The 13,432-nt window shown below is 36.9% G+C and overlaps 1 protein-coding gene across 6 annotated transcripts in view; it reads left to right on the top strand.

Moving 5' to 3' along the window:
* GULP1 (GULP PTB domain containing engulfment adaptor 1) overlaps nucleotides 1-10,274 on the top strand; it is a 159,050-nt gene extending 148,776 nt beyond the window's left edge. For 4 of the 6 annotated variants that reach the window (XM_065637668.1, XM_065637666.1, XM_065637667.1 and 1 more), the window contains 2 exons: nucleotides 1,179-1,273; nucleotides 8,159-10,272. In XM_065637668.1, the coding sequence (XP_065493740.1) occupies nucleotides 1,179-1,273; nucleotides 8,159-8,230 (167 nt within the window). In that variant the 3' untranslated portion in view covers nucleotides 8,231-10,272. Of the gene's footprint in view, nucleotides 1-1,178; nucleotides 1,274-7,505; nucleotides 7,636-8,158 lie in introns of those variants that run through there. The other 2 variants (XM_065637671.1, XM_065637670.1) reach the window with 2 other exon arrangements.
* The last annotated feature ends 3,158 nt before the right edge of the window (nucleotides 10,275-13,432 follow it).

The following is a 13,432-nucleotide window of genomic DNA, read 5'->3' as shown; positions in this document are numbered from 1 at the left end:
AGTCATTTTGAAGATACCAATGGCCCCTTTTACTCTCATGCTCTTAAGCTAACATTGTTGTAAGGTAGTTGTAAGGTATGCTTACCACGTTTCTGGCTGGACAACCACGAAAGTGAGGAGATAGGATGTGGTTTTCATTTTCTCTCTACCAATGACAAGACTGGATCTGTACATTTTACAATCAGTTGGGAGTGGGGTGGGGTTGGTAAAATGATTTTCTTACTGGTTTAGTTCAACCCAACATGGGATAGAAAAAGTCTGTATAGATGGCACCATTACATGTAGAGAAAAAACAAATCCCATTACTGAGAAGGAAAAAAAAACCAAACAAAAAAAACCCCAACCCAAAACCTGTCAGATGTGAAAAGCTAGCATTACACTGTTCTAATAAGGGGGGGAAAAAAAAAAGTATCAGTGGTGTTTCTTCTTGTCCAGACCAAAAGAAAAAAAAAAAAAAGAAAAAAAAAAGGAAAAAAGAAGAAACAAAAAGAACCCCTTACTGCTGCTAGAAAGCATACTATAGTTAAGAAAAAGTGAGAAACAACACAGTATTGACAGAAATTTGCAATCATTCTATTTACAGATCCAGATTTAGTGGAATTTTAGGGTCACCTTTCATGGTCCTATGCTTTTTTCATTCTTTCTTTCTTGACTTGATCCTATCCAAGATTTTAAAACCCTGACAATTAGTTACTGTCAGCTGTGCATTGAGAAACTCTATGAAATGTGGGCCTTACCTTCCATGAGTGCGGGCAGTTGTTCAAAGATGTCCTTACCCAGGTGGTAAGAAGTGGCAGACAGGGGACATGAGGGTAGGTTGTTTGCAAGAACATGTTTCTGACATAATGTTAAGATGAAATTTGACACGTGATGTCCAAATTGGAACTACTTCTTATCAGATCCCTAAAGTTCCTGTAGAAGGCACAAGTATTAATGAAAGCTAAACAGAGGCTTAAACAGAGGTTGATGGTGCTCTTGAAAAAAATTCAAGTTTTAAACTTTGGAAAACTAATCAAGACAAGGCTTTGACACTTGGATGTTAAAAGTTGTGGTTAATCAGTTGTGTATCTAGAGGTGCTAATATTCAGCTTGTAAGGAGATATATGCTGAGTTTTTCAAAGAGCTATTGTCATAGCTTGTACATTTTCTCTCAGTGACTCCATTTTCTGTTGTTTCAGAGAGAGACCTTTTTGGAGCAGAACCTTTTGACCCTTTTAGCTGCGGAGCAGGAGATTTCCCTCCAGACATTCAGTCCAAACTAGATGAGATGCAGGTAACTACTGGCTTCTCAGTTATGCGCTTTTCTGTGTCTGCGTAAGTGTTCACCATATCAACAGTCTTCTGAGAATGTATTGCAGTCTGCACACACAAATACGTAGCAGGGGGGAAAAAACCCAAACCAAACACAGAAGGAATAATCAGAAAGAGGTCCTGTAAGTATTTCTCATGATCTTTGAGTTGGAGTTTGAATTTGTCTACCTGAAGATCCTTACAAAGGTTAGCCCATGGTATTAATACAGACAGCTGCACTGATTTAGGGTTTATCTGCAACGTAATCAGAGTGGATGCTGCCACTTTTGCCTGGGAAGGAACTGAGCCAGCTAAAAAAGTGAGCAGAGAGCCCTACACATACACTGATGCGGCTACTCTTCAGTTCCAGCAGTCCCCACCACCCCGCTATACCCCACTCTTTCCCTCAGTGGCATTGATCTGGTTTTTTTCATAGCATTGGCATAGGCAAAGTACATGCTAAAGGGGCCATGGCAATTTTCTGCTTCCTTTAAAAATAGCTGTATTTCACTATGGCACTGTGGAACAATTAAACTATTGAGAATTGATTCAGGAATTCTGAACTGATGTGTTTTTATCAGAAAATGTTTGTTGATCCTGAAACACTCAACAGTGTTCAGTTATTGACCCAATTTTGAAGCAATTCTAGGAGAAAGCCTTCAAGTTTTGGAATAAACCACTTCAGTCAGACTTTCCAAACTGCAAGTTCCTTTCCAGCTTGCTTATCTGTATCTTTTCAGCAGTCTGCCAGCAAAACGGAAGGCTGAAAATACTGGGAACTTGAATTTCTAGGATTCTGGCTCCTCAGCAGAAAGTGTTCCCAGGGGTTCCAGCCCTCTTGTATCTCAGGCTCCTTCAGTTCCTTTATTCTGCCTGGAGAGCAGCAGAAGCATTTTAAAATGGCTGAAATAAGATTTAAATACTGTTTAATTTACCTAAGTAATTTTTTTTAATTTCCTGTTCATTGTGAAATTTCATTTTCCATGTCAGTTTAGGATGGTGCCACTGACAAACTCCACTTTCTGTGGACTAAGAAATTTAGATTCTTGCTCACCTGTACTCTGGCCTGTTTAATTGCAGATAGCAGCTAAAAGCCAAAACTGGCTTCTTTGCAATTCCGGTAAAAACATTTGTGTTTTGTGAATGCTATAATGTCATTACCAAGCCCTTTAGCACAAAATACTCCAAATCTTTTAGCATGTCACGTTGATACATATCCATGTTTCCATTGTGTATAGCCAATTTTAGGAAAAAGTATAATGTAATATCTGTGGGTACTAGGAAGAATCCTGTGACTTTAGCTAAATGTCACACACTACGAGTTCTTATTACAGGTAATATTTTGGCAAAATTTTATATTGTTAGCATATAAGGCTGGTGCAAAATACAGATTGAAATGTGTTTTTCCTAATCTCTCTTTTGTCTTCTTGTGCTTTCCTGGGTGCCTAGCGTCAGCGATGGTTGGTATATCATATTTTAATAATGGTATTTAAAGCATTTGCAATTGAAGTGTACATGTGTTCATGTCTGGTGTTTTTATTTTTTGCATATGTGCCTACATATGTAAATATAAAAACTTTTAAGATTTTTATTTTATATATGCAACTCTGTAAGTCAGGGCAATTTTAATTTTTAGGGGCCTACAATTTTTAACGTAGGGACAGCTGATTTTAGTTTTCTTTAGTCTGTCTTACCAGCTGCTAATTCTAAGCTTTCATTTTAATTGGTATTTGTTTTCCATGTCTACTAGTGAAATCTCCAGTTTTCATCATGAGATGGTCGTTAATGAAACAGTTTAAGCAAAACCTTAGACATAGATTTTTGTGTTAGTCCTGTCACATTTGCGAATGTGTTTTTTTATTTGGAAATTATTTAAAAACTTGCAAAGGGTGAAGCGTAGCTGTGCTGGAAGTCAGTAGTTGTTAGATAGCCAGCCTGTAAGAGGAAAGTGAAACAGACCTACAAAAGGTAAAACCACATAACATGTGGTGTGCTCTGGGAAATCTAACATTAAGAAACAGGAAAGAAATATGTAGGTTTCTTTCCTTCTCTGGAATACGAAGTGAAGGGATCTGTTAGCTTCACATTATGCTAGCACTGCCTGAGTTCCATAAAATGTGCAAAGGTAGGTTGTTTACGAACACATCTAACAGTTCACAATATGAACTTATTCGGAGAGGGTATTAAATGCAGTTTAGCCTCCACGGTGAGCGGCAGGTAAGCTGCCTGGGCACCGGCAGCGACAGCCTGGCTGGAGCAGCTCACTCCGGGCTCTCTGCTCCCATTTCCCAAGCAGAACCGTGTCAGATGCCCCAGCAAATGTGCCCTGGTCTGCAGAAAAGCTGTCTCGGCATATGTGTGTGCTGAAAGGTGATGTTTAAGCCAAGTGGGAGAGAAAAGCACAGCAGAAGAGGCTTTGGAGAATAAACTCTGAAGCAGTGGGTTCTTTTCCTTTTCATCCAATATTCTGAACTTAACGAGATCAGATAAAGTTCCCTGACCTCTGGGGAACATTTTTATGTTTAAACTTCAGTGAGGATCCAAATTTCACACTTAAGCTCTTTCTATTCTGTTTCTCAGTCCAATCTCTGTTGATCTTTTTTTGGAGAGCTCAAAACTTGAACATGTGCTGAGATGTGACTTTTACAGCTCAGGCCTCTCTCTGATGACTACTCAACCTCCTGTTCCCCCACCCTGCCACCCTTATGCCAAAACATATTTTCATTCTATTTTGACTGTATCCAGACATTAATAAAATGAATTGGTCTATTTTCCCAGAAATCTTGCAGTGAGAAGTTTCCCTGGGTCATGAATCATACCAGCAACAGCTGCTGTAATTTATTAAAAGCTCAAGGTAGTTAATATCATAAAGCTTCCAGGAGCTGCAGGCCATTCTTCCTGCATGGCCTGAAGCAGTCAGTACGCTTGTCATCTTTCCATCTGAAAGAAGTTATGCTCAGCCCTCTAAATTATCTTCAGAGATGTGTAAATTTATCATTGATTGATTTGGTTTGTGCTGACTTAAGCTCATTAAGTGAAGTCACTGTGAAGTGATGAGTGATTTAACCTAAGAGCCAACAGGCTGACTTGGGCAAATTTATCTTCTGATAAAATGGAAGGTCTTTCTCTTTTACCGTTTACCATTTTTAACCAGAATAGCTCATGTATTATTATGATAGATACAAAAAAAAAAAAAAAAAGGGAGTTATGGAAGAGGGATTGTTTTTCGTTTACTTCTCCTAGTGAAAACAAGCTTTGTTCCTCTCTTTAAGAGATCAATCATACCCTTCAGTACAATACCATTATTTTTCTGGTTAACTGTGATATTCAGTCCTTATGTTAAATCACCTTGAAGGTAAAAAAGTTACTTCATACTTTATCGTGGGGATATGAACACAGAAGCAAGACACGATATACATGCACACTTCATAGCTATTCCAGTTTCCACTCCTGTCCAGTACCAGGGGATGGCCTTTTTCTGCATTCCCTGAAAATCAGCACATTTGAGAGATTTTCTGACCATATGAGGAGTTACTTTTTTCCTGAACCTTTAAAGTACAGGAAGCCATAGCTCATGTGTGTTTTAACAGGCAGTGTGTTATGGTAAGAACACGTTATTAGAAGCTGAAATGTCTGAATTTTGCAAGGCAAAATATTTATTATAGGCATATGCTGTATGATGGATACTCTAATAATCCTACAGCAGCTTCAAGTGGGAGCTCTAAGACCTGAGAGACGTATGCAGTTCAGGTGTATATATAAATTGTATTCCCGAAAGTGGATATGAAGCTCAGTGTTCTACATTGCTGTGAAAACTGCAGCATAGGATACTTATTCTATTATCGGAATTAATCACAGCTCAACTGTGTCTGGACATAAAGCACACTCTTCCTATGGCTTGCTTGACTACAGCTGATTGGATTTTTTTTTTTTTTTAATTATATCTTATATTTGCCAAAGTATAGTTCTGGAGGTTCAAAAATTATTTAAGAATTTGGATTTATTTTGCAAAACTTGAGTTATTAGGAATGGAGATGCCTGTGGGAGATCTGAAGTCTGTGCTTTCCTGATCTCTGGAAAATTGATTACGGTCACTTTTCCAAGGTGTCTGTTGGATGAGGATGTTCTGATTTTTTTTTTTTTTTTTCCTTTTGAGGGATGCATTTAATTTAATGGGAATATTGGTTGAGACAATAGAGCTTTATTTGGTTTATACGCCTATGAACTTCTTGTCCTCTACTTAAATAATCATGAAGAAAAAATCCAGATTTTACATTCTTTTAAAATCTGAAAAATGCCCCAATGGCTAGCTGGATTGCCTTGGTGTCCTCTTTACATTGTTAAGCCCAATAACTTTTAACCCTGTGGTTGGTGAGGAAGTGTGACCCTACTAGTTAGTATCTGATAGTGGTTTTTGTGTGACTTAACAGGTGAACATTGAAATGCTACATCCCTGCTATAGACAGCTATGTCCATGAGCCATTTTTAAGTACACTGTGTCAACACTGCAGTTCCTGGCACTGCAGTAGTGGGTTTTACTTCATCAATTCTGCCTGTAATATTATAGAAGCTGCTTCTCAGGTATGCAACTGGTAACAGCACCTGGCAGCCACATCACAATTTTCTTTTAGAATAGACAATAGTTCATTAAGGTAATAAGTTAAAAGGCTTTTTAAATAATTATGATACATACAGTGCAGCAATCTCTTAATGGATTAACATGGATCACATTACTAATACAAGAATGTGATTGTTTTAAATGCAAAGTGTCATATCTTGAAAGAGCAGGGAGGACTCAATGAGAGGGAAAGTGGTCTGGAGTGAAGTTGCAGAAGAAAAGATGAAGGAGACCACTGTTCTTCAAGAAAGTAGAAATAGTTCGAAGGAAGGTCATAGTAAACACAAGTGATAAGTGACAAGTGACAAAATATCACTTTGTATGGAATAAAACAAAACCAGAAAAGCCCCGCCACATGATCAACACAAGAGCAGTGAGGGGTGTGCCCTTCCAAAATGCATAATCTGCTTTGCTCTTAGCTAGCCAGAAAAAGGGCATTGGAAGTGCAGCTATGTAAGACACCATCAAACAATGCTTAAACATATAGAAGAAAGATAAGAGTGTGCAGGACATGAATGGGATGTGTGTTGGGTGAAACGGCTGTCCGGACAGCGAAGAATGAAGCTGGTTGTCCTCCTTAAACCAGTTGCTGTAGCTGTTGTACTGTTGCAGCCGTATCAAACATCCTCTGGTTGAAACACAACCTTAAAACTGAGAACAGCCTTTAAATACTTTAAAAGCTTAGCATTTCAGACACATAGTAGCTGAGGGGTTTACAATTGGCTGACTGTAGGGCTAATGCTCTGAATTCTGCTCCTGTGTAAGGAGTCCTCCTTTGATTGCAGTTACAACAATTAACAGTATCCTTTGGGTAAATGGACCATGTCTGTTTATAACAGGATGTATTTGACTTGGAACTTCAGTTACTGTTTGCTTGAAATATCTCTTGTATTGAATGCTCTTCCTGTTAGCCCTTAAAAAAAACACAGGCAGGGAAAAAAAAGAAAAAAAGTAATCACCTACAGCAATTAGATTTGACAGCACCAGGTAAGGCAAACTGGGTAGCACAGTTGGAGGAGGTTTACACCGCAGTACTGCTACTGGCTCAACATCTCACAGTACGCATCTGCTTTCAGGAAAAAAATCAAATTTTACCTGGAAAATCTCAGATCTTTTAGTAACCATTGTCAGGAAGTTTATTTCGCAGCACTACTCTTCTGATGGCAGTAGCTGGTGGGGTTATTAAATATTCATAAACTTTTAAAGTTCTAGCCTGTGGTTTAAATTTGTTTGAAATTAAGCTGATTTGACTTGGAATTTCTCTTTTAAATCCAAAAGGTATGCTCTTGAGCTACTGCTGCACATTATGAGAAAAGGCTTGAGTATATGCTTAATCCCTATACAGATTGCTTTACAAAAAGATTTATTTTGTTTATAAGATGCTTGCTTAATGAAAGCACATATTATTGCTATTTATAGCATACAATGAGCATTCTCTAAGTGAATTGTAACTGAATATTGTGACAGCTGCCACTGGAATGGATGTTCCCATGGCATTTCTATTCAGAGCCCTTGTTTCCAGTTGCTTACAGCTTTACACTACTTACACCTAACAGACGGAAATCTTCTTGACTCAAAGGTGACTCTTCTCTTGAAGGTCGAGCCACAATTATTCAGCTTCTTTTAAAGCAAAAAGAGAAATGAAAACAAGAGCACTTTCCCTGTGTTAAAAGTCCTGCTGTTCTTTTCGAACTGGTGCAAGCTAAGTACATTTTGTAAACCAAACGCAGGTACTTGTAGAATGAATTTATTTCCAGTAGAAGGGGTGGTAGCCTCTGGGTTATAACCAGTTTTGCGTTTCTACTAATCAAACTAGTGTAAGGAAAAAGAGGAATTTTGGTCTGAACTTTTAAATAAATTCTTTTCACTTTCTAAAGACCATTGTATTTTATTCCACTGAATCACATGCCTTTTAAATGCACGTTTTGTTCATTTGCAGTAGAGCAAGTATGATTTTGTTTTTCTAGCAAGCCATGTATATGAATATTCAATATTTATATTCAATAATATTTTCTTCAATTTCTATATATACTGTATTTCTTTTGTTGTACAGGATTCATCCTTTTATAAGTTAACCACTAAATTAAAGATCAGCTGACCAAATAATGTAAATGTCTGTGAATTCACTCTGAAGTATCCTTATAGTTTATCTCCCTAAAGATAAGCCCAAATTTAGATATTTTTAGAAAGAGAGCTTAATCCTCCAGAAATCACTTCCTTTTTAATTAACTCTGTCTTGTTTCATTGCAGGAGGGGTTCAAAATGGGATTAACTCTTGAAGGCACAGTATTTTGTCTTGACCCACTAGACAGCAGGTGCTGATGCCAAGAAACTAAATATGAAATTTCTACACGGTGGTGGTTTTTCTGGTTTGTTTTGGTTTTTTTTTTTCTGAACACGTATTCACAGATATTATCCATATGCCAAAAATTGCTTTTTTCAACATGTAAACTCTTGTGAGATTTGCTTCTGTAAAAATCCCACTTAGTTCCAGTCTTTCCGTGTACAAATGTAAAAAGTTATTTGTTTATGAAATATGAATTAAATTTCGTTCTCGTGTTTCCTTCTCTCACGCTTTGGCCCGCAGTTGCTATGCTTTATGACTATTAGCCTGGAGAAGTTCTTCAGAAAGCTCACACATACCTCTCTCTGTTTGCAGATGTGCAAGCATGATTTTTACATAATACTTTACTTGGCAGCATTTTGAAATTGAGTTTTTAAGCCATTATTTAATAATCAAGCAGTAAAATGATTACTATCTACTACAAAAAGTTCAAATTGCAGTAAAAAGTACTAACCATTAATATATGCTTAAAAGCTAAATCTGGATGCCGTGTAATTGATTTCTATTCCTGTGTATGGTTATTATGCTGTATATATGTTATTAGTTTATAAAATCCGAAGATTTTTATGTCCTTAATTCATGTTTTAGATACTAACAAATTGTTAATATGCTAATTGGTGTTTAATGAGCATAGAACTACTGCTAAATTGCAGAATGGACAAAGTAACTGCCCTTTGGTTTGATATTTTATAGCTGAACTGTAAAGTATGTAACTTGGAATTCATGACATGATCACCATAACTTAAAAAGAAGATTATGGTTTTGCATTTACTTAGGAATTGACGTGATTTTGTGTATAAGCAGGTACTCTGTGTTTACCGGGCTCAATTCTCTAAGTGACTTCCAACACCTGAGTGTTTATAGTCAGGCTCTATTTTTTTCACTGTCTGCTTTGATGTTATCTGTCTTACTATAATTTTAAAGCTTGCTGCAAGAATTCAGTGTAAGTCCTTCCTAGCCACTAGTTGTTCATGTCACACCAAAACTTCCAGCTGCGAGTTTATTGCTGACCTATCTATGCATACTCTTCATTAGATTTTCGCATAAGCAATAAAATAACATCTTAAACTTATCTCAGAAACGTATTATCATTAGTATTTTGATGCCTAAACTCCACATTAGTTCAATTAAAAAACTTAAAATCTTATATTTTGTCTTCAAAACACAGAGGTGTGGAAAAAGAAAAATCAGGGTTTTTTTTTTTAATATTTTCATTCCTTTTTCATGAGAGGTTTTTTTGTTGTACTTATGGTTTTGTCCTTGGCGGTTATGGTTTGCACCAAAAATGTGTTTGGAAATTTGCTATCGCATGTATATCCTTATGCCTTCTTCAACAAAGTACTTCTGCATATACCTTTGCTGTCCACTGAAATGAATGGGATTATTCCTTTGCTGAGTTTGACGTGTGCTCCGGTACCTTGCTGAATGGAGGCCTTCATGTCCTACATTACATTAGTCTTCCTCTCTCTTTGTTCAACATTCATATAGAGTATTATATATAAATATATATTATATAAAATATATAAAATCACTAACAAATAGAATAGTATATGTTTCATAAAGAAAAGTCTTTATAATTTTGTTTGTCATATAGTATTTTGGAATTTGTATAATGAGGATGTTTAGTAGCCATAGCAATGGCCTTTTTTAACAAATAGAATTTGTATTTTTATTGTACTTTAAAAAGCTTTACATAATAAGCATCTATTTAGTGGTCATTTATTATCAATGGTAACACTAAGATAATATTTGCACATTTTAAGAAACCTTTTTCGTTACTGATTTTTATGATAGTTGACTGCAAATGGCATGGTTAAATATTACATACTTGGTCAATCCACACAAAAATACTTAATGCAACAGTGCATTTTTAATGAAAAGGTTATGTGATCCAGTTGGAAACTGTATTTCTATGTAATCTCAAATGTCTGTTTAATTTTGCCTAAAATAAATGTTTTTAAATAAATTGCATCGTAGAACACAATGTTCATTCCGTATAATGCCCAGTGGAAGGGAGGGCAGGGAAGTGCTTAAATGTGGGCAGGACCTGCCACCAAGAATGGTTTAGTGCTGGAATGTGTCCAAGTCACTTTATATACTGGAAGTAATCTGATCTCGGCCGGTGTAAAATAACTCCAATGTTTGACCTTTGTTGTTGCGTTTGGTCTAATCTGTGATCAGCAGAAAAAAATCTTGCTCTGTGTGCATCTACCTAATACTAGTTATTAGGGAGTAACTCTCCACAGTGCTTCATGGATTTAATGGATTCTTTTTTATTAATTTTGTTTTAGTACTTAGCTGCTCAATCTACTTAGCTACTGAATGATGCTAATGGTTATTTAAGGAGTAAAGGATGTACTTGTCTTTCTGAACCCTAGAGAGCAACCTCCGTAAACCAGCTGTGTTAATGGGACAGGCTGCAGCATAGAGTGTTCATGCTTTTGAGAAAAGAAAACTAGTCTTAAGCCATCTGATAATTAATTCCATTGCAAATTTTCTCTTCAGGCTAGTACCCAAACCCTGTCTAACCTTGGCTTTTGGCAGAGATGGGCTTTGGGCAGTTGATGGGAATGAAAGCTGTCAGGGGTAGCAAATAAGGGCTATGTGTAATCTGTGAGTTAGAAACAGGAGCTGTTCTTTCTCAGAACATGTCTCTGTGTTCCCACTACTGTCAGTGCAATAACATTGTCTGCTAAATCTTCAGACTGTTAATTGAAAAATATACATTTGAGAGCAGTACAAGGGGTCTAGGTGACTTCTCCTGCTCTGTTCAGAGTAAGCGGGAGTGCGCCTGTTGCTCAGAATAGAATTTTGTCTGTGGAAGCTGTCTGGTTACAAATTCTCACTCTTTCAATTATCTATTAAAAGCACAGTTTCTAAGTGCCCTAAAAAATAAAAAAGAAAAATTAAAAAATCCTGATAGCTGGTTCGAACTGAGAATGTGAAGTGTATCTGCTATTTGTGTGACTGTAGGCATTTCACTTGACATAAGCCTGTAAAAAGGGAGTAACATCATCTACTAGGTTAGAGATATGGTGTTAAATGAGTTGTGAACAAGACTTTTTTTTGGACTTGTAAATGCCCTCCAACAAAATTAAAGTATCAGTGCAACTGGGTGCTGCCAGATTGGTCCACACTTTTTTTCTTTCTTTTGGATAGCTTTTCTTTCCTCTTTTTTTTTTTTTTCCTTAAACTTCTTTAAACTGTAATCACACTGCTGATTGTGCTAACTGTGACTGTATCACTTTGTGGACGTGCAGTACTAGATTTCTGTTCTGCTTGTCAGCTGCCTGGCTACTGGGCTGGTGTGTCTTACCAAGCTGTATTAACACCTAGAAGCAAGAGTCCTCGCTTTCTATTCCTTTTTTTGTATTGCATAGATTATTTTTCTCTTCCTACCTGCCTATTCCACCATGCCTGAGTAACTGAGGTGCTTAAGTTAGAATTCTTCTTAAGTCAAATAAGCTGATACATGGTGAGTTTGAGTGTTTTCTCTTTTTAACCTTTGATAAATTACTGAGCATCTTTGCAGGATGTTCTTGGCTTAACCTATTGTCTTTACTTCAGATGGGTTTTAAAATCTTTTGTCCTTCCATGTGACTGATGTGATTTGCGCTAAACATGTAATTGATGAAATTGTTCAAATTGGCAGACATCAAATCATTCATGTGGCAAAAGGAATTGCATTTCATTTTGGCTTCGCATATGGAAAGGAAGGAAGGAAGGAAAGAGAAAATTCTCACACTTGCAGAAGTGTGGTTGTGTAATCCCAGAGGTGATTGCACTTGCCAATGAATGGGGCTGGCTCTGACACTTCATTATGATGATTATTTTTCAATTTGTGGAACTAAACACGGTCTCATTCTCACTGAGCAATTCTGCTTCACAAAAAGAGTCTCTTCTGCAAAGGAGTCTCCCTGCCTAAGAAATCTCTAGTCAAACATCCAGAGCTCCTATTTTCATTATATCACATCAGTCACTAGAGATTGCCATCCTTTGGACACCCTTTTGGTAAGAAATATGTTAATAATTGCAGGCAAGCTCTCAGCCTTCTTGACACTGGGGTTCTGTTGCTGCTTTTAAAATTGGAAGATGAGGAAGTCACACTTAAAAAATCTGAATAACTGGCCATATGTTTTCAAAGGAACCCAAAATGCCTGATAGCAGGTGTTCTGTAAGCTTCATCTGAAAGACACAAGTAAGCTTTGGTATGTAATTAGCCAGCATTTCCCCTCTTTTTTAAGATATATTCTTAATGAGAGACTGAGATGTATGTTGCATTGTCAGCTGGTGAAAAGTACATAGCAGTTCTCTTCAATGAAATCGAGAACAGGATTTCAAATATATCACTTTGCTCGGTTATTTCAGAATGGCAGGCAACATTTTGTCAAATTGAAAGTCTGATATTGTTAATATATGCAGCCTTCTTGAGATGCTTCAACATTGAGTGAGCACCGGTTCATAGATTAAAGAAACTGCACATTTATTTATTCATCAGACTAAAGCACTTCCTGGAACTACAAGACTCTTTCAGTAGATTTCATGGACTGCATACATAATATTTCTGTGTGATGGGGTAAAGGTTTCTGAATGTATGAATATGCAATTTACCTTTTGTGTTTAAGAAATATCTTGAGAGTCTAATTTATATATAGTGTGGGATAATAAACCCTGCAAATTTAGTCTCTTACAGTGAATTCTGGAATGTATTGAATCTGTTTTAAGGCTCATATGAATGACAACTGCCAAAATCTGTATATTTGAGCTTTATTTTTTTTTTCCCCACCACATTTTCCACTGTTTATTTCAGCAAAGCTTATGCCTTGCAATAAAGAATAAGAAGGAACGGAAATGGATGAGGAAGGAAATCCAGAAGAAAATTAAAAGGGAAAAAAGTCATCTTGTGCCAACATCATGCAATGTAGTAACATTGCAATTTTTTGTGATACTTAACTGATTTGATAATATCTCTTGTTCTGCCCTATCACTTTTTATGCCTATTTCAGGTTTGCACGAGGCTGCCAGGAGGCAGATTTGCCGTATTTGCAGCCCACAAGAACTGCTACTTGAGTTAGCTAGAAACAGGGACTGTTATTCCTACCCCCTGTAGCCTCATAACAGAGTAGGTAACTCACACTCAGCCTCTTCCAAGACACTAGCTTGACACAAGCTCCAGTTTC

The sequence above is a fragment of the Caloenas nicobarica genome, chromosome 6 (assembly GCF_036013445.1).
Source record: "Caloenas nicobarica isolate bCalNic1 chromosome 6, bCalNic1.hap1, whole genome shotgun sequence".
NCBI lineage: Eukaryota > Metazoa > Chordata > Aves > Columbiformes > Columbidae > Caloenas > Caloenas nicobarica.
Note: the sequence above shows the minus strand (reverse complement) of the source record. Positions and strands in the feature narration are given on the sequence as shown.